Consider the following 21,865-nt stretch of genomic DNA (forward strand, 5'->3'; position numbering starts at 1 on the left):
AGGAGAAAAGTAGCGAGCGTCTGCTGTGACAGTCGCATTCAGAAGCGTCCGACGCGGTGATCAGCAGTCTAGGCAATGTCCTTGTCGTCTCAGTCTCAGCTGGATGCAACAGCTGTAGAGAATTTTCGGGAGTATTTGCGAATACCATCGGTCCAACCGAATGTAAATTATGGTAAGTGATATTTTAATGACATTTCTAAAGGCGTATAAATTTATTCAAGCTTTTTTATTCGTCTCCTCTATTTCGTAAAAGTCAAGCCGATCGAGTACGAATCAGAAATGAATTGTAAATTGTGCTAATGTCTCTCTCGCGTGGAGATATCTCTCGCTTACTACGTGAATGGGGTCGCTCAACGATGCGTTTCCTCTCGAGGCAAATTGAATTTTTCATTAATCGTACGAAGGCACGTATAACGTCGTTTTACTTTCATGGGAAAGTTTGATATTCTAATGTCCAATCTACCGATCCATTTCTAACCGGTATTTTTGAATTCGGCGAAACGGCGTAGCGTCTCGGACGCTATCGAGCCATTGTATATGCCCCACCCAACACAGAATTATATTTCTATTTTTATAATTTTCGACCAGAGGATCCCCAGTAAGTCTACGTTATTTTTTCAAACGTCTCCTATATGTTTTACTCGTCAAAAGTATCCTTTCCATCGCATGAAAGACTGCACGAGCTAAACTTTTTCGTCATTGAGATTCTGTCGTTCAAATGGTTTTTATCTTTATTTTATTATTTGCGATTTATATAACAGATTTTATTTATACAGTAACAATATGCAGATAACAGAATATTGTCTCGTTCCTCAAATTTTTTATTGGTACAAGACGTATCGTGAATGCGTAGCGCGAAGCTAATGTAGCTGGTAAAATTTATCAACACATAAAGTAACTCCAAAATGTAATCTTAATACAAACAGTGATAAGATACTTGTCTAGTATATATTTTTTTTAGATCGGTCATGAGTATTTGTAAGTCTTTTTTCAGCTGTCGTTTGTAAGATAAAGTTTTCTTATATAACTTTGTTGACAATCGGTCAATAAAGAGACTATTTAAATCTCTTAACGAATGAGCAAGTTAAAATAATCATCGAGGAGATGATTATTTTTTTCATTTAACTGATACATATACATAGACATATGTATATATATATATATGAACATATTTTATTACAGATGCTTGCGTTGAATTCTTACACAAACAGGCAAAGTCTCTTGACTTACCGGTCAAAGTGTATCATGTACATCCAGGAAAACCCATTGTGGTTCTCACATGGTTGGGTACGGAACCGAAAAAGCCAGCCATTCTTTTAAATAGCCATATGGATGTAGTGCCTGTCTTTGAGGTAAGTAATATAAGCTGCTAAAAAATGTCATGATATTAGAAAGCTCATTACGTTACTGTCCACTTAAATTTATAAGTAAATATAATTATTGAACGATTGTTTGCTAATTACGTAAATGCATTATAGGATCAGTGGACGTATCCACCTTTCAGTGCTCACATGGATGAACTTGGAAACATTTATGCGCGTGGCAGCCAAGACATGAAATGTGTTGGAATACAATATCTGGAAGCTGTAAGACGTATGAAAATGACTAATCAACGTTTCAAGAGAACAATTCATATTTCCTTTGTACCTGATGAAGAAATAGGCGGTAAACTTGGTATGAAGGAGTTTGTGCACACAAATGACTTCAAAGCTTTAAATATTGGCTTTGCACTCGACGAAGGAGTTGCTTCTCCTACTGAAATATTCTACATGTTCTACGGTGAGAGATGTATCTGGCATGTAGAAATACATTGTACAGGAAATCCAGGACATGGATCTTTAATGCTAGATAATACTGCTGGAGAAAAAATCAAAGTTATAATTGATCGATTTATGGACTTTAGAGCGTCAGAAAAGGAAAAATTGAAAGATACTACCAAATACCAAATTGGTGATGTAACATCAGTGAATCTTACTCAATTGAGGGTATGTATCAACTTGTTTTATATCAACTTTCTTTACATCAACTTTATATCATCTTTATATTCTATTATTTCTTTGAAATAATAGAATATAAATCGTTCTTGAATTATTAGTAATATTTAATGTATTTACAGTATCTCAAACGATTTCATATGTTTATATATTTATTACTGAATAAAATATTTTTATGTTTACATGTCTATTACATTAGGATTTTTACAATTCGTGTAAGTATTTTATGTCTATCGAGTATTTGCATTGATTATTTTCTTTATATTTTCACACATATATTTGTAACTTTTTTATCTTTTTGTATATCATTTGTATTTAATTTATATAATAATTCAGTCACTAATTAAGTATATATTTTTTACAGGGTGGAGTACAAACAAATGTTATACCAAGCGAATTGACAGCCATGTTTGACATAAGACTGGATCCGTCCGTCGATCATGATGAATTTGAAGCTATGATTCAGAAATGGTGCAAAGAAGCTGGAGAAGGTGTATTTTATACATTCGAACAAAAAAACCCAAAAGTTGAGAATACCAAATTGGACGATACTAATCCATTTTGGATTGCATTTAAAAATATCTGTGATAACTTGGGTATAACTCTACAAATAGGTATTTTCCCAGGTGGAACTGATAGTCGTTATGTAAGATCTGTACGTATAACAATTTTTTTTTTAATGTTATAGAAAGAACATATTTCTAAAAGCAGTACAAAGAAACGTATTAAATCGTTTTATTTGTGCATTATCTGTGCAGGTCGGTATACCAGCAATTTGTTTTTCACCAATGAATAAAACGAAAATACTTCTTCACGATCATGATGAATATTTAAACAAAGATATATTTTTACGAGGAATAGAAATATATATGAAGATAATACCAGCAGTTGCAAACGTTTAAGTGCAATATCGAACGATTCAACAATAAGGTGTCATTGAAGTATATCCATATAACAAAAGTGCAATAACAAATTAATATATAATCATACGAGTCAATTGTTATATTAAACGAAACATTTACATATTTTATGATGCGTATCAGAACAGACAATCGTTCTGTAAGAATAAGAAAAGTGAGAAATCAATGAAAACCCATAGCACGTAACAAAAAGCAAATAATGCAAGTAATAATATTCTCATAAGAGGAAGAAGAAAATACAAATAAATGGACAAGATTAGAACAAATTATAGAGCGGTGAAATGAAAATATTCAATAGATTAATATAAAAATAGATCAACGAAAAAGTAATATGTGTATATGTATGTGTGTATATACATACATACGTACATACATATATATATACATATGTACATCAAATATGACTACTGTATTTGTTCGTCCAAGAAGAAATAATGGTCGACTTTAATGTAATGTGAAATAATTTATAATATATAAATGTTTATCTTTATACGCAGATGAAAAATTGTGAAAATATTACTGGCCATCATAATTTGTCGATGTTATACAAGTTGGATCGAAAATATACGAAAGGTATGTTAAAGGAACCGCCTATTGACCTCAGCAGTATCAAAGGATGCCGACTTTACTATCTGTGTAAAATTGCGCAAAAAGTCATCGTCTTGTTTCTCCAGATTTATTTGTGCCAGTTTAATTGGATAAAACGATCGGTGATAGTGTCGCGAGTATCCTTTGTTGATCTAGAAGTCGATAAATCGGTACGCACGAATGTGTATTCCCGCCATTGTCGTACGTAGTGGGTTCATTGTTAACCATATGCCGACCACCCCTCTCTAACAAAGTAATAGACTCGTCCATCTTCTTCGACTTCGTCTCAATTATTTTATCGACGTACCGATGAAAATTGTGAATGATATTTCGTGTGATAGTGTTTAAAAATAATAACTTCCTCGATCGCTCCTCGAAATATCAAAATAATTTATTAATCAGGAGTAAGAAGAATATTTTCTTTGTGCATGGACTCGGCCATTTTGCTGTGGTGGGGAAGGGGAAAGTGGAAGAAAAACATGCTGCCACTTCTGTCATTCGTGCCGATCGTTTGGAGATTTTCGTGGGCGGAACTAAACAAAGGATTTAAGATAATCGCTAGGCCGAATGTTCGAGCTCAAAAAAACTTTCGAGAAGTCGGAACGAAGTCTAAAAAGATATCTCGCGTGAATTCCTTTGTCAGCCATGTGCAAATGGTGTAGCATTTAAAACATCCTCGCGAACGAAGCGTACCGACCAATGAGTATGGCCTAGGCCGTGTCACGTGACTTCGGCCGGCCAATAGGCGGGACGAGATTTGAAATCGTGCGTGGTCTTTGTTCACGAGCCTACCGTCAACGTTACTTCAGTTCCGTAAAGGGGGCCCTGTGTCGGTGTTCGTTTATACATGGTCGCTGCTGAAAATCGCATAATTTCCAAGTAAATATATGTGTGAAAGTGGTGTTTCGCTGAGCGGACGACGTACTTCGAGGATCGTCGAATATACGGTAAGTGAAGATTCCTGTAATCTCATCCTCGAAGATAGGAGACAGAAAGGAAAATGATTTTGTGTGGCCGGCCCGCCACTGCCGTTGTCGCCGCCGCCGCCGCCACCACCACCACTACCCTACCACTACCACCACCACCATCGTCGTCGTCGTCGTCGTCGTCGTCGTCGCCGTCGTCATCATCATCGTCGTCGTCGTCGTCCTCGTCGTCCTCGTCCTCTTCGTCGTTGTCGTCGTCCTTGTCTTCGTCCTCGTCGTCATCGTCGTCGTCGTCATGGTCGTCGTCGTGTAGTCGTTGTTGCTTGTCGAAGTGTTGTGTGGAAAGCTTTGGACTGTGTCGCGTGTGGCGATATTACAGAATAAGTTGTCGCCAAATGTGTCTTACAAAAAGGATCGTGTTTATATTCGATCACGTAGATCTTCAAAAATCCAAACAACAAATTTGTCGATTCGTAAACGTTCTTTAACGCTAAAAAAAAAAAATCTCGCGCTATTTTCTTACAAAATCGAACGAGTTAGTTTCATCGAAGTTCTCTTTCAGTGATGAATCCCTTTGAATGAATCTTCGTCGAGCTAGAATATTTTATGATACGGTTGGTGTATTTTTCTTTTTTTTTCGTTTTTCTTTCTCCCTCTCTCTTTTTCTTTCTTTTTCTCTTTCTACCACCCCCTTCCTCCTGAAGTGTAAATAATCTCGAGTAAGCGCGGGCATTTTTGCCGCGCTCTACGAATTCGGTCGTGCCTTTCTTTAGTTACACTCATTGTTATGGCAACCGTTTTATTTACCGTAAACGCAGCGCGACCGAGCAACCGAGAATAAACAATCGTGTCGACCGCCTCCACCACCACCACCACCACCTCCACCTTCGCCGCCGCCGCCGCCGCCGCCACCACCGCCACCGCCACCGCCACCGCCACCGCCGTCATCGTCGTCGTCGTTACCGTCATCACTACTACCATTACCAACTACAACATCATCACATATCGCGTATATGTATGATCGTACAGACCTGAATGAGTGATTCACAATGTGTAGGAGCGTAAAATTGAGCGGGAAGACGTTAGACCGTCTTCCTAGAAACTGTACATGCGAATAGGTTTGTTTGATCGTCTTCTTTTCTTCCTTCTTCGATCGTTCTTTCTTTTCGAATGGTTTCGTACGATTACACGTGTCACGAAATATTTATTTGTCTCGATCGTACTTACAATTTTTTCGATTCTTATTATCGAATGTACATACACGATGTGTAAACGATCGTTTGATTTTTAAGAAGAACAGCACGCGATCGATAAAAAATGTCGTTCATAATTAAAAGAAGAAAGAAAAAAAAAAAAGAAAGAAACAAGAAGAAAAGATAGAAATCATCGAAGAATTATTTACGTATATTTAAAAATATTTTCTCTCGATGTTTTTCCTCGTTATATATACTTTTCGTCTCGAAGCGAATGGATTTCTATGTTATTTCGCAAAAAAGAAACGAGAGAAAAGAGAAAAATATTACTTTCTATATTCGTCGAACCATCGCGAGAGAAGAGCTGAAATATATCATTCGCAATTATTACGAATTACAAAGGAAGTTCTCGTTCCATCGATTAAAACAAAAGGCTGGAGTTTATAGTGGCAGCAGTCGTCCAGACTGCTTTGGAGAAGAGGAAGAGAAGAAGAAAAAGAGGAGTAAAGAGAGGGAGGAGAGTATGGGAGGAGGAGGAGGAGGAGGAGGTGGAGGTGGGAGGGAGAGGCTCCTCGTCGTCGTCTCGCGCGCAAATAGATTCATTTTATGCGAGGCAAAGCTTATCGAGCGATCTACTTTACCGTTTGCAACGAGATCTCTCTTAATAATATATATATATATTTTTTTTCTTTTTTCCTTTAAAAATATCTTGAAACGTTGTACAACAGTATATAGTAACGACACAATAATGAGGAAGAAAAAGAAGAGAAAGAAAGAAAATATATCGATCGATAAATATCGTTGTCTTTCTTCCTGTTCTTTTAGTATTGTTGTGTAGTATATTTATATACAATACTATATATATATATATATATGTATGTATAATACTACTATAATGAGTATATATACACGCAGTACAATTTTTGATAAATTCTGATCTAGCTGATTAGAAAATAGAGAGAAAAGGGAGTCGTTATGTGACTTCTCTTCCGGTTTTTCCGTCAATATTTCATTATTTTTCGTAAAAATCGTCAGTAACGAGCGCACCGGTGGCGGTAAAGAAGAGGGAGGGCTGCGGGGAAGAGCGAGGGAGACCCTCGAGCACTTTCAACACGCTTACCGCCGCCGGGAAAACTATTGACCGTGGGAACCTTCTGGGAACTCTACCCTCGCCATATGCTCACCGAAGGAAATATCTTAGGGACTCCGACCGAAATCTACCGTCTGACCGTTTCTCTCTCTCTCTCTTTCTCTTTCTCTCTCGTGTCCTCGAACGATTATTTGTCACTGTGTGCGCGTACGCGCGCGCGCGCTAATCTACCCGCGAAACTTCACCCTTTCTCTCTCTTCCTCTTTCTATTCTTTTAATTTTTTTTTGTTTCTTGCGAAGACTTGAAACTGTTAAATCCACGAAGACGACTTCCGGTCCAAGATGGCGGCGAGATTTCTTTCTTCTCTCTCTCTCTCTCTCTCTCTTTTTTTTTTTCTTTACTTAAGATAAATCTTATCTTTTCCTTTCTTTTTTTTTTGGTTCTTTTTTAAATTCATTTTTCTCCTCTCCTGATGTTTATTTTACAAAAGAAAGTTATTTCTTTTCGTAATTATAGAATCATAAACACATTCATTTCTTTCGATATAATTCTCGAAGCCATTTTAGGAAAGATAAATATTAGTTTGGCCAGCTTTCACGAGACTTTGATAATATACGTTGCAGACAAAGTCTAGTACTAATGGGCCACTTGATAATTTAAAAATTGCTCTATTCATTAGGAAATATTTCTCTTTGGTCTTTTAGATCATGATCGATAAAGTTTAGTCCAGTGAAATTATCTTCCTAGTATGAAGCAATACGATATATTAATCTATCTATATTTTGAATCCTTTATTTTCTTATTGGAGATCGATCAAAATACGAACTTGCCAATAATATCGATTAGAAATCTAACCGAAAAAATAAAAAAATTATATATATATATATATATCGATCTTTTTCATATCAAATCTTCGATAGAATTTGAGCGGGAAATTTCTTAAGTCTTCGATTATTTCGATTGCCTTTACTATGTCCGAACCCGTTACACGGTGAAAGCAAAAACTTAACTGAAGTGAGAGAGAACAGGGGCAAATTGATTTCCAACGACTAGTTAGAATGATGTAATCATGGTTTATGGATCTCCATGAGTTAACTTCGATAAGGACTTTATAAATGTATTACTCTTAACGACTTTAGGGAAAATAAAGATAAAGATAACCGAAAAAGAAACCAAAAATAAGAAAATAGATTTCTCTCTCTCTCTCTCTCTCTCTCTCTCTCTCTCTCTCTCTCTCTCTCTCTTTCTCTCTTTTGTTATTATAATCGAGTCTATAGTAATATAAAAATTCTCTATCGGTTCGAACGATTATCTTCTACGATTTCATTTAGCCGTTTTAAACATCAATGTAGTAGATATACGTCATAATGTCTTCAACTAAACGTTCGATCGATTTCGTGAACTACGATATAGATGTTTTACTATGAATAGTAAGCATAGAAAGAAATAAAATGTTAAAATGTCGTATTAACGCAAAAAAAGATGGGTTTTCTCGAAATATTTGAACGATTTCATGGAGAGGAAAGGAAGAGGTTAAAGTAAGAGAGAGAGAGAGAGAGAGAGAGAGAGAGAGAGAGAGAGAGAGAGAGAGAGAGAGAGAGAGAGAGAGAGAGAGAGAGAGAGAGAGAGAGAGAGAGAGAGAGATAAAGGGGAAGGTTTGGTGAAACTACACCACCGCAGGCTGGTCGATGCGCATGCGCATTGGGAAGCTCGGAGAACGACGTCGACAGGGTGCAAACGTCGTGTTCTCTCACACTTATATATATATCTATATATATGTATATGGAGATATATATACACATATCTACACACGCGAATATCGAAGCTCGATGTGGAGGGGATAACAGATCGATACTCTGTGAAAACGCGACTTAGAAAGGCGCGGTCATACGCATCCACGGTTGGTCCATCGCGAAATCCAGACATTGTTTCTCGATGTATCTTTTGTCGTTATTGTTATTATTGTTTTTATTATTATTATTGTTATTATTATTATTGTTATTATTATTATTATTATGATTCTTGTTATTATTGTCACAGTCAAAGGTCGAGCTTGATTTTTACATTACTATTATTGAATGGACAAAATTCTCGATCAAGTTCAATATTTTTTTTTTCTTTTTTTCTTTTCTCTTTTTTTTATTTTTTATTTTTTTATATCTTTATCGCAATTTTAATTATTTCAAAAACAAAAGAGAAATTGTGGCTAAATGATTCATTAAAATATGCTAAATTAATCACGATTATCTTCGAATAATTATTTAAATAACTTAATGGCAAATGATATTTGGAGAGTATTGTTAGTTTTATTTAGAATCGTAATATTATGTGTGAGATATTCGTTAAGATTTGATAATCAAGATTTCAAGCAGATTATATTTGTTAGAATTTATTCTCTTCCTTGTAATGGAATGGAAAAGGCTCGGACTTCGTAACGCTGGAAGAGTTCGATGTTAATGAACTCGAGCGTGTTTCATAAGTGGCGCCGTTGTTGAAGATCATTGTGTTCTATACTACTCTAGTCGAACACAAGTATATTTTCTCGTTTTAATTTCACGCGTAACTATTATATATATATATATATTTTTTTTATAAAGAATCAAAAATAGATTAAATATTTAAGAAAACATTTTGATTGTATCAAATGAAAGTAGCTTAGAGAATGTATTTGTTCTAACGGTATTAGAGAGCTATTGAACCGAGCCAACAGTCTCATTTCCATGCAAAGTTTTATTGCAGTTAGATATGCTCGTATAGAAAGAAGGATGTAGAATAACCGGTCCGCTTTTGGATAAATAGCATATGCTCTGCTTGAGAGCGGTAAATGAATGTGCGGTGTGGGAGCGACAAAGAAAGAATTCGAAGAAATGCATTGTTATTTGAACGAGCCTGTATATACCGTCTCATAGTTATGGTACATTATATCCCTAGAATATTACCAGTGCACTCTTCGCTATTAAAATCGTACTTCTTTTCATTTCTTTTCATTTATTTTCTATTCTTTCCATTATTTCTTACAGTTTCTTTTTTTTCTCTCTTTTCTCCGTTTTATTTCTTTTATTTTTTAGCTTTTACATTTCTATTTGGAATACGAAAATACAAAGAGGAGGACCTTGTAGAATATCTTGCTGATATATATGAGAAAAAAAAGAAATAGGTTTTATGTAATATGCGGAAATATATATGTATAATAGTATACTATAATATACTATATTACGCTATATATATATACTTCCGTTTATCATGGAGAACCTGTTTTATATATATATATATATACATATACATATAGAGATAGGAAGAAATATTAAAAAAGAAAAAAAGATTTCTAATCTTATGTTTACCCGTAACTAGAAGCATACTATCACCAAGTTTAAAAAAAAGTTTAAAAAAAATTTCAAGCATAAATTTTACCGACGAAAGTGTATCTATGGTGTTCGATATGAGCATGGGAAAGATTAGGGATTTTTTTTTTCTTTTTTGTTTCTTTTTTTATCATGGTCGTGAAAATTACGTAAGTTCCTCTCGAAAAAAAAAGTAATTGATTTTTAAAATCATCTAGGTAGTTTTACCTAGTAGATACCTACGTATTTACGTATATGTCTTTATACATAAGTCGATTATTTTACATAACGACGTGCGATGCACCGAGTAATCCTCTCCTTACTCCCTTTCCTAAAATAGAAAGTAATCGATATATCCTGACATACATTTTCATGGTTGTTACCACCAGTATGCATTTAGATAATGGAAATCGTTTCTTCGTCTAAAGGTTATCGCGATTAATAATAAAATAATTATATAGGATAATATCGACGAGGTCGTACAGAAACTCGTCGAAAATATTGAAAATTTTCTATTCGGTTTCCAAGGCCCTTCCTTCCTTCCTTCCTTCCTTCCTTCCTTCCTTCCTTCCTTTTTTTCTTTCTTTTTTTCTTTCTTTTTTTCTTTCTTTTTTTCTTTCTTTCTTTCTCCCTCTCCCATCCCTCATCCCTTTTCTGAAAACTTTCATTTCTTACCTGCTCACAATCCGAGGTTTCCAAGAAAAACAAATTTTTGAAAAAGAAAGAAAAGAAACGCCAAATGTGCGCCTTTACCTGAGTTTACTATGAATAGAAAGGACATTTACAGCGTTCTTCTTTAATTTCATCCATTTTTGCTTGCGAGTTCGTCTCGAGTGCATATTTGCTGTTCATTTTCTTTCACGAATTCTCGGCTTCAGTATCTTTTTTTTACTTTTTCTTCTTCCTCTTCTTGTGAAACTTCACCTTCTCGTCGTGCATCGACTGTCCTTTAGCAGCTGCAACGATATCATCAACATAAGTAAGTGAAACGGGAAGATACAGTTAAAAAAAGTAATGGAGGAGAGGGAATTATATATATATATATATATATATATATATATATATATATATATATATAAGAAACTAAAAACAAAGAACAAAGAAAATCGGTTATAAAGAAAATGCATCTTTCCTGTTATCTGCCCGCAACTATTTCGATATATCCCATTTTCTTACTGAATTTTCAATATTTTTCATAAGACATATATAAATATACAACTGAAATATATATATATATATAAATGTTGAAATAAATTTTCAATAGAAAATATTTGAAGTTCCAACAAGTCAAATAGTTGCAGACAGATAATAAGAAAATACCCAAATTTTTATAAGTGCTTAACTCCGTCTATTACTTTAATTAGTATTTATGAAAATATTTTCTAATCGTTAATCTCTCCAATTTCGATTGATATAATGTATAAATATATATAATATATTTATTATATCGCTTTTCTCAGATCGGCGAAAATGGCATTCGCTTAGAAGAGCAACACGGCGACGATTCACATTTGGTTCGCTTCATAAGCCTTCTCGTGCTTCGAATGGAACCGGTTCTCGCGATCCACAAAGAAACCCACCTTTCCGTGCGCTCGCGCTCGCGCCACGCAAGGTCCGCTCTCGTCCCTCGTGTACGCGGCATCCTCCCTTTCTCCCCCTTTCCCTCCCCTTCTCTCTTTTCTTCTCTTCTTTTCTCTTCTCCCCATTCGATTTTTACAATAAATTATTTTCCATCCGTCATCGGCATCGCCCGTTTTACTGTCTCGATATATATATATATATATATATATATATATATATATATTTCATTCTCTCTTCATCACATTCGCCATCTTCTTTTTCCCCCTTCGTTACATCCGTTCCTATTTTTCTCTCTTTTTCTTTTTTTCTTTCTTCCTTTGTTACTCTTGTTTTATTTCTCTGCTATCTGTTTGTCTGTCTGTCTGTCTGTCTGTGTCTGCCTTCTGTTGCTACTCTTGTCTCCTCTTCCTCGTTGTTTCTATTTTATCGGAGATAGCATCGAGATTCTGTCATGAACGCTGTGCAAACGTTTCGTCAAGAGACCACCGTGTTGTGTTGTTCTTGTAGTAGTAGTAGTGTAGTAGTGTAGTAATGTAGTAGTGTAGTGTAGTAGTGTAGTAATGTAGTAGTGTAGTGTAGTAGTGTAGTAATGTAGTAGTGTAGTGTAGTAGTGTAGTAATGTAGTAGTGTAGTGTAGTAGTGTAGTAGGGAGTAGAGAGTAGGGAGTAGTGGTAGAAGCACATCGGTCTCTTCGAGGCTCGTATTTATACGGTTTCGAAAGCATCGTGAAAGGGAAATCTCGTAAATCGTCGAAATATGCTCGTTCAAATTGGCTACTCGCTCGTACGAGCTAATAGCCTTCCTTCTAATATTTTTACGTTTTTTTTTTTTTTAACACCTACTTTTACGAAGGACACGATTACTTATTCTCTCTTTTTTTTCTTTTTTGCTGTTATTTCTCTCTTTTTTCTTCTTTCTTTTTCCTTCTTTATGTATTTTTTACTTCGTTCGCGAAGAAGTTTCTAATTTTCGTTTGAAAATAAAATGGCCGCCGTTTTCTCGTATACCTGACATTGTAACGTGATCGACGAAAAGTATCGGAAATATTCGAGTTCTTGGGACTGTGTCAAAAACGCAGTTGTCCTTTTTTTTTCTTTCTTTCTTATGGGTAACCTGGAACGAATAGGAAGGAACGAACACGCACAAAGAAAGAGAAAGGGAGAGAGAGAGAGATAAATAGATAGATAGAGAAGAGGCCCCTTTATGACCTGCGAAGGATTTCAGGTTGAATAGCTCCCAGGGTCTTTTAGGATCGTCTATCGTTTCGAGTCCCTTCTTGGAACTCGAGCCCTCATAATGTACGCCCGCACTGGCTGCCTATGTATACATATACTATAATGGTAAAATGGAAAGCAACGTCATCTGATCGTTTCAGCATGGAATTGACGAATCTAAGTCGATTCTTGTTCTTGTTCCTGTATATTTTTACATATGGTGGTTTTGCAAATTATTTGAGAAAAACAAAAAATAGAAAGAGAGAGAGAGAGAGAGAGAAGGAATATGTGAGAGCGCAGCATTACTATCTTACGCAAATAGATTTCACTTTCTATTTTGTTACATTGTTCGACGAACTATCTATACGTTTCAAGAAAGTAGCAGGAACGACCATGAGGCTTTCGTATATGAGAATTTGACACTGCTGTGACACATAGTATATACTAGGACAACAGCGTCAAACACAGACATAATTTTTTCTTCAACGCGTCTGCTTTTTCTCATGATGTCCTCTAATTCTCTCGAGTGTCTCTCTCTCTCTCTCTCTCTCTCAAGTATCTTCTTCACTGATTTTTATTTTTTTTATATTTCTTTTTCTTTTTTTTTTTACTACACCGTACTGCTTTTTTTCTTCATTTTTTCAAATCTAAACCAACAATTATATGTTTTTCAATATTTATCTTTTTTTTCTCTTTCTTTCTTTCTTTCTTCTTTTTCTCTCAGAAGGCAGAAAAAAAAGCACTGTTAGAAAAACTTTTCTTCGCCAGTGTAATGTTGATTTTTCCTAAAAAAAATCTTTTCTTCTCTTTTTTTTTATTCTATACTAACAATTATAAGTTTTTCAAGGTTTCTCTCTTTTCTTCTTTTAATAGACAGATTGAAAAAAAGATGCCATTAGAAAGAACAGTATTACAGAGTAAGAAGACGATCTCTCGCGTTCCCTTCAATGATTTCTTGCTCTCATCTTCGAATAACAGTCACGGACACTCGATCGCTTTACCTCATCCTTTCAGCAGAGTGATTCTATTTAAAGCATTCAATATTAACCCATCCATACATCCCGAAAAGATCGTATATTAAACTTTGAGTTAGAATCTTCTTATTCGCTAAAGAAAAAAGTTCGATCTATTAAGATTTCTCAACGATCAACAATCAACAACGATCATAGGGTGGGTTGGTCGGAATGAAATTTTTTACGAGTGAGAAAGAATGACGATTTCTTATTGAAGGGGAACATACATATACACCCACACACACATTATATATATGTGTGTGTGTATGTATATATATGAGAGAAAAAGAACGTGTGCAACTGTAGAAGAATTTACTAAGTATTCGTCGCTCGAGGATAATTATGGACAATCAAGAAAGCTTGTACTTCGGATAGAACGTAGCGAGTGGTGCTTATATGACCGTATATCCGACTGTATATACATATACACATATCTATATATTCCTTGGAATGCAGATGTGAGAATACGAAACGACGACTGTTCGTTTTGATACGAACGGCAACTGCTTACGTCAATTTTACGATCGTCATCGTCGTTTACATATAATCTCTCATCCATTTACACGATATTCATTCTTCAATTTCGGCTATAAAAAAGAAAAAATAACTGTTTATCAATAAATTCTTTTTCTTCTTTTTTTTTTTTTTTTTTTTTTTTACGTAGTAGACACATTGTACGAGGTTATAAATATTGCATCACGATTTTATTTAGAAATAAATATCTCGCGAAATATAGCGAGAAATTCAGATAGCTCGTTACAACATGGCCATCTAACTAGCAGGAAATTCAAATTACCGTAACATAGAAAGATCGTTTTATCGAGAGTCTCTCAGACAATTATAATATGTAAGAATTATGCGAATTAATTTTTGCTCTACAAACACGTACGAAGGGGACGATACAACAACGATTATTACTATAATGAGAACGACATCTCGTAGTACGATGATCGTTGGTGGGTCTTCGTACGGGGTCAATTCTGTTTCTCTCTCCCTCTCTCTCTCTCTTTCTCTATTTCTTTAGTCGTGTGTCAGCAATATAATTTGTTTATATGTGTTACAAGCCTCGTTATATTATCATCGGTCACACATCGCATACGTACATACGTACATACGTACATATAGTTTATACTTGAGCGAATATAACCTCTCCTCTCCTCCCCTCCCGTTTCTCTTTTTCCTCTCTTCTCCTCCCCCCTCCCTGTACACACATTAGGACATACAAAATAATACACGTTCGCGAGGGAATACAGTCACGATCGTGCGGGCAACTCGTAATTCTCCCCACTCCCTCTCTTCTCGCCGCTCCTCTTCTTTTACCCCCACTCCTTTTCTCTCATTCGTTCTCACTCGAGGGAGAAGGGAAGCGAACCGTAGAACGAGAAAGGGAAGGGGAGCCTTACTACGAGAGTCCACGCGCGCTCTATAGTAAATCGACTATAATACTATGAGTCAGTCACACCCACAAGTCGCTTGTGGGTTCAAGACCCTCGTGTACGCGCGTATATATACACACACACGGTATAGAGAAAGAAAAAGAGAGGACTCGCGTATTACGTTCCGGCCTACGATGAGCTAGTAAACGTGTGATGCTCGCGCGCACACACACACGTACGGTATTGCCGCACGCGAGGTCATGCTTACGGACACATAATCGAGGATCTATTGGCCTCGTCTCTCGTGGAATCACTTCGAATATCGAATGGTTCCGTATTGTTTATCTCGATAAGAATTTCTACTTCCGAGTAGAATTGTCATTGTTGTTTCATTGTCCCGCGTTGACAAAGACTTAAATAATATAAACTTTAGAAAGGAAGAAACATATATGTATATATATATATATATGTGTGTGTGTGTGTGAGAGAGAGATATAATGCATACACATGTATATACATAATGCATACAATGTATATATGTATATATACATTAGCGTGATCAGACGATTCTTGCGCTATACTTGGCATCGAATATAGTATTATTTTCTTCTTCGGTCAATGGCTCGAGGAGTGCTTGGTATTTACTCGACCGGTATATATGACAGCCCTTGGAAAACGACGTCGGTAGGAAGATAGAACTTCTTTGTTTCTATATTTCTAATCCCTCGTACATCTACCACCGTGTCTCTTTGATTTCTCTATTGATTTCTCTATCGATTTGTTTAATTTGACTGGATCAATGTGGGAAGCTGCGGCCCCTGAAGATTTGATATTTTTTCTATAATCATGTATCCTCTTTTTTTTTCAGTCAGGTGAATGTTGGATACAGAGAGTAGACACGGTACTGGGCTGGATCAGGGACCATCGAGGGACCCTTGGCTCGCTATGGATTACTACTTGGGCACCGATAGTCTTTCTCTTCAGGAAATGCTCGATGTCGACATCAAATGCGAGATCGAAGGGGTAATCGGTGGCCACGCAGATCTTGGCTTCAATTTCGGTGATTTGTCGCCGTTAGAATTGGACGACAATCCGGTTGGATGTGACAACGATCTCAGCGGATGGTTCGGTTCCACCAGTTTGCTCAACGGCAACAGCAATAGCTCTAACAGGTATGAATGATGATGATGATCATGATGATGATGATGATGATGGTGACGATGACGATGACGATGATGATCGTGATAATAACGATAACGTGGTGACGATGACGATGACTATGATTATGATAAAACACGAAACGAGATCGCTATGAGACGATCCTCGAATCGATCGAAAGGAGACACCACTTCCATTTCCTCACAGAGTTTTTCTTCTTCGTTTTTCTGCAGCAATTTCAATTTCGATTTGAGTGGCGGCGATGCTGCCTCCATTATGGTGAACCCCAATTCGGTAATGCCCCACATGGCCATCCACAGTCCTACGCCAAATAGTAACAGACGGCACTTTTCTTTCTCGCCAAAGATAGACGTTAAAGATGAGAAAATAGACGTCGAGAACGAGGTAGAAAATGAAGATGATAATGAGAATGACAACGAGAACGACAATGATAATGATAATGAAAACGAGAATGAAAATGATCATGATAATGATAATGATAATGATAATGATAATGAGAATGATAATGATAATGATAACGATAACGATAACGATAACGATAATGAAAATTATAACGAGATCGATACGGAAATCGAACAATATGAAAACGACATAACGGAAACCGAGGAGGACACCGAGGATGAGCAGGAAGTAGCGAGGACGATTCCGATTTTAAAAGCAAAGCCGTCTACTACGATACCGGTAAATACTGCCGTTAAAACGATATCACCTCAAATAACGAAGGCTCATCTGTCACCGAAAATCAGTACGATATCCGGCATAAGGGTACAAAATTTTAAGGTCCTGCAGAGTCAACCGAGTCAACAACAACCGCAGCATGTTAGGAAGCAGATTTACAATAACAATGTTCACGTCAGCACGACTTCTTCCCCAGCGATCTCAACGATTAATAAAGAATTCGATTTGTCCGATTACGAGGACAAGCTCTATCCGAAGCCAGCGTATTCTTACTCCTGTTTGATCGCCATGGCCTTGAAAAATAGTCAAACGGGCTCCCTGCCAGTTTCAGAAATTTACAACTTTATGTGGTAAGTCACTAACAAATTTATTTCGTCATATTTTTTTTCACTCTTTCTCATTAAAATATGCGAAAGCTTAAACGTAGTATCATCTTGATAATATATTTAAATGAAAAACTAAGGATAATAATATGCGAACGTAGAGAAAAGAATGTTAACAAAAGTGAATAACGAAACAGAAAGACTTTCGTTCGACAAACAAAGTCCCAGATCGCTTATTTTCAGCCATTTGGCCGGAAAGACAAGGGTTGGGTACGTCCCTGCCCCTCTCCTCTCCTCGTGTTCGGGGAACGAAGGGAGAAAGTATTGTCTTCTCTCCTTTATTCCCAGGTTACAAGGGGGGAGCTGCCATTTTGTATGGGGCCCTTGGAGCACCAGGTGCATGTCAGGGTACAGTCCCCCTAGAAACTATAGGCGGTATTCTTTGTTTATCCTCTACGATTTTCCTGGACTTATGATTTTCTCAAATAAACTCTTCTTCCCCTCCTGAAACATATTTCTATATTGGACGTATACATTGACATACATTTTTTTTTTTACACACACATACACACATATATATATACTATTATAAAAGAAATATATCCTCTTTTTTATCCTCCTCCTTTAATTATACTGCGTCGTCTTTTCGGAGATTTCTCCAAGTAAAATTATTTCTCATGTTTTATTTATAAAAAGCTCACATTGTGTTCGTTTTACAAACACCGTGGCTAAACGAATTTTTAGAACTTTTTTATTTATGTTACAGCGAGCACTTTCCATATTTTAAAACTGCACCAAACGGTTGGAAGAACTCTGTGAGGCATAATCTTTCGTTGAATAAATGTTTTGAAAAAATTGAGAAACCAGCTGGAAATGGAAACCAAAGAAAAGGCTGTTTGTGGGCAATTAATCCAGCCAAGATAGCAAAAATGGATGAAGAAGTTCAGAAATGGTCAAGAAAGGATCCATTGGCAATTAAAAAGGCAATGATATATCCGGATCATTTAGAGTTACTTGAAAGAGGAGAGATGAAGTATGCTGGCAGTGGCGATATGTCAGAAGAAACAGAAAGTTCTGGCGATGAGACTGCAGAAGAAAGTGCTGTATACGATGAATCTATACACAGTCATATCGCAGCTAATTCAGTTACAGATAGTTATGATGAAAGTAGTCAGGATTGCGATGTTGACATCACGGAACATCTTTATGATGAAATTGACATAGAGGATAATAAAGATGCTCTGCACATGCAATTAAATATTACTAAACAAGAGGCAATTGAATATGAATTAAGTCCTAGTACAAAAAAGCAAAAAACTTTAACAGGTGCGATACAAGGAAATTACGTATATCAACCAGTAACTACTTCTCGAAGAAAAGCGCCTCTACTTTTAAGAGCTGGAACCACAGCCGAATCTTTTCTTAAAATTGAATAAATTTAGATATTATTTAACATATTCAAAAGGATAAATATATCTATAAGTATTACACCCATTTCTCCGAGGTTTCGATAAAAACGTTTCATGTGCCCATAGAACAAATCACTGTTTTTCTCGGAAAATAGAAAGTGCATCAAATTTTATGCAATATAACGATCTTGTGAGTTGAGTTTCGGATGCATTTGTATATCGTATATCATAATATCCATGAAAAAAATTCAAAAGCATTGGTAAAATAATTAATTCGTAATTGTTATACATCTTTCGAATTCTTTTCATCGTTAATACATATAAATGATCTTCGATATACCACATCATCTTGCTCATAATAATTATTTAACTTTTAATATAACATAAACTTTGTGAGATTATAAAAGTTCTAATTTTTATATATATCACGATATGTGTGCATGGAAATACTTTTTTGTCATGCCTCGATTACCAAGTAAAATTATGAGTAGACAGAAAGCAGCCGCAAACATCAGTACTATATAGTGTACATACGATGATGAAAAGTATAACAAGCAAAGTGGTATATATCCCACTATCAGTTTAACATGTTAGCTTTTATATGATCGAAAATATTAAGTTGTAGATTTAAAACTTTAGTAATTTATGTAACAAACTTACTAGTATATATGTCATGCGTTTTAGATCGTATAGGAGTATGTGCTCGTGAACCAGCACAATCATAAATATCGTGTTTACTTTACACACTGCATTAGTAACTATGATAAGATGTATAGTTACATACGAAGATCTTCCAAATTCATTAAATGATTTTACAAACTTCCGTTTAATACTATTGCGAATATTCACCGATCTTATTTCTCTGTAATCTCTATACACGTATAGTTATCATTCTAGCACCATAGACAATTTAAAAATGTCTTCTCTAATTTGACATATCCTTCTTATCGTAGCTCTTATTTTTGTTTTTTTTTTCTTTTGTTCTTTTTGTAAAAATATACGTATTGCTTTGCAATTTTATATGTCTGATAAACAAAAGTGTATGGAGAAAACGAATAATAACAAACAACTTTATGTTTATGTCAAAAAACTGTTATATTATATATAACTGAACATTGCGGTAAAAAAAAAAAAAAAAAAAATGAGTTTAGAATGCAGTAATTTATAACGTTTTATCTGTATCATCAGCATTATCATTGTTTATATTTTGTAACTATGACTATATTTGAAACGAAAAAAAAAAAAAAAAACGAAAAAAAATGTAACATAGATTAATAAGTATTTGGTCATTCTAATGTTGGCCAGACTGATGTATTATACTTTTTATACATTTCTGAGATAAATAATAATTGTAAATGTTTCTGCAATTATATACCTGAAAACATAAGATTACGTAGTATCACATTTAGGTAGAGTACAAAGACGACAGCTATGGAATGGTCAAGAAAAAATTTTTTATAGAATAAGCAGATGGGAATTGTATACCTGATTTGTTTTTAAGTATAACAGTAATCGTATTCTTAGTTTTTATTTAATTGTAGAAAAATGTTCCTTTCTCAACTTAGGACAATGTTCAATCGACAATTTGATTTTTCGTATAAAAAGTATATAAATTGAGATTTCATAGCTTTTCAGAATATTATTGAAATTTTTATATCGACGATACGTGCATATCATTAATTGATTTTAATATTGTATATACATCTTGCAAGTAATAATGCTAGGTTGTATAACAAAAACCCTTTTTTTTTTCCTTTTTTAAATAATGATATGACGAAGCTCACGTTTATGAGTTTTCCTTAAAAATATTATAATACAACGTACCTAATGGTTTGCTTTATCGACATTATTTTACTAATACTTTTACAGTAACGTACAAACATAGGATCAATCGATACAAACTTTGTAAAGTATCTAATCGATAGAACTCTTTTAATTTTTTAGAAAAAAATTCTATCCTTTTAGACGTGCTTTCTAATTATCCTATATATTTACATTAATTACGGTAGCATACTTGATTTGAAAAAATACGTACAAGATCTGTAACTAATATTTAACAAGAATTATTTCAATATTAGTAAAAAGAGAATATGCACACTTTGTCTCCAAGTTATTACCACTCTTATCCATCGTATCTTCTAAGAATATAGAACTTAATTAAAAAACAATATTATATTCAAAATAAGTTGTACATAGTAAGAGCTATCTCTAAATTTATCTAACAATAGACAAAGTACTAATATACTTGTATTACAACATTTTTAGGAAAATCAAACGTGGTATTATAAATCTATCATGTACTAATACAATAGAAAGCTTGCTTTAAGATGTATAAAGTATGTTTTATGATTAAGAAATGGGACCAATCTTTCAAGTTTGATTTTATCACACAAAGATGTTCTTTTTTGTTTCTCATAAGACAGACTTAGTTGACTCAAAGATACATTTTGTATAGAAAGTATTTGTATTACTGTAAATACTTCTTTTTTTTTCTAATAAACATTAATAGATTTTTAATCATACATTCATGATTTTATTTTTTACAGAAAAACACACATCAAACGATTCTAACAATTAACAAAGAACTAGCATATGCGTATTGTTACGATATCGATATTGAATTGTCCCTATATATAATTATGAGAATGATTTTCCGAACGGTTTATTTATTTCGAAACTTGTATCTTTTTTCAGCATTGCAATGTCGGTAGAAAATCTCCAAGTAATGTATTAATATAACATAAAGATTTAATCGCACTCACGTTAAAAAAATAAGGAATACTATAATTAACTAACGATCGATGATTCAATTATTTTTTTGCTTGCAAAATTATATTTGCATAAAAATAATTATTATAAAAAATATGATGGACAATTATTAATTTTATTACATGATCACAAACAAAAAGAACAGTGCTATAAAAATGTGTGATATGTACATATGAAATTGAAAAATTTGATCATACAACATTTTTATAGAGGAACATTGTAAATATTTTCTAATATACATGTGTGTGATGTCGTATGAAATAAAGAGTG

At 34.7% G+C, this 21,865-nt stretch overlaps 2 protein-coding genes across 8 annotated transcripts; both read left to right on the forward strand.

Annotated features, from left to right (window-relative positions):
* The first annotated feature begins 12 nt into the window (after positions 1-12).
* On the forward strand, positions 13-3,497 carry LOC122634166 (aminoacylase-1-like). Of its 2 annotated transcripts, none has more exons than XM_043822824.1 (5): positions 13-172; positions 1,183-1,352; positions 1,479-1,985; positions 2,359-2,649; positions 2,753-3,497. In XM_043822824.1, the coding sequence occupies exons 1-5, from the start codon at positions 76-78 to the stop codon at positions 2,894-2,896; spliced, it is 1,209 nt and encodes a 402-aa protein (XP_043678759.1). In that variant the 5' UTR covers positions 13-75; the 3' UTR covers positions 2,897-3,497. The 2 variants fall into 2 exon arrangements, with proteins under 2 accessions (XP_043678759.1, XP_043678760.1); XM_043822825.1 differs by lacking the exon at positions 13-172 and adding an exon at positions 456-598.
* A 147-nt stretch (positions 3,498-3,644) lies between these two features.
* Positions 3,645-21,348, forward strand: LOC122634165 (uncharacterized protein PFB0145c-like). Of its 6 annotated transcripts, XM_043822823.1 has the most exons (5): positions 3,645-4,449; positions 16,106-16,409; positions 16,629-16,899; positions 16,930-17,444; positions 18,184-21,348. In XM_043822823.1, exons 2-5 carry the CDS (start codon positions 16,114-16,116, stop codon positions 18,851-18,853), a joined length of 1,752 nt encoding a protein of 583 aa, XP_043678758.1. In that variant the 5' UTR covers positions 3,645-4,449; positions 16,106-16,113; the 3' UTR covers positions 18,854-21,348. The 6 variants fall into 6 exon arrangements, with proteins under 6 accessions (XP_043678758.1, XP_043678752.1, XP_043678756.1 ...); XM_043822817.1 differs by having other exon boundaries at positions 16,629-17,444; XM_043822821.1 differs by lacking the exon at positions 3,645-4,449 and adding an exon at positions 4,708-5,042 and having other exon boundaries at positions 16,629-17,444.
* Positions 21,349-21,865: the final 517 nt, after the last annotated feature.

Source organism: Vespula pensylvanica, chromosome 14 (genome assembly GCF_014466175.1).
Source record: "Vespula pensylvanica isolate Volc-1 chromosome 14, ASM1446617v1, whole genome shotgun sequence".
NCBI lineage: Eukaryota > Metazoa > Arthropoda > Insecta > Hymenoptera > Vespidae > Vespula > Vespula pensylvanica.

What these genes read in the sequence shown, in the direction of transcription:
- LOC122634166 (XM_043822824.1), top strand. Translation starts at nt 76, where the DNA reads ATGTCCTTGTCGTCTCAGTCTCAGCTGGATGCAACAGCTGTAGAGAAT. An exon ending in ATGTAGTGCCTGTCTTTGAG is followed by an intron (nt 1,353 to 1,478) that starts GTAAGTAATATA and finishes AATGCATTATAG; the next exon opens with GATCAGTGGACGTATCCACC. An exon ending in TGAATCTTACTCAATTGAGG is followed by an intron (nt 1,986 to 2,358) that starts GTATGTATCAAC and finishes TATTTTTTACAG; the next exon opens with GGTGGAGTACAAACAAATGT.
- LOC122634165 (XM_043822817.1), top strand. Translation starts at nt 16,114, where the DNA reads ATGTTGGATACAGAGAGTAGACACGGTACTGGGCTGGATCAGGGACCA. An exon ending in AACAGCAATAGCTCTAACAG is followed by an intron (nt 16,410 to 16,628) that starts GTATGAATGATG and finishes GTTTTTCTGCAG; the next exon opens with CAATTTCAATTTCGATTTGA. An exon ending in GAAATTTACAACTTTATGTG is followed by an intron (nt 17,445 to 18,183) that starts GTAAGTCACTAA and finishes TTTATGTTACAG; the next exon opens with CGAGCACTTTCCATATTTTA.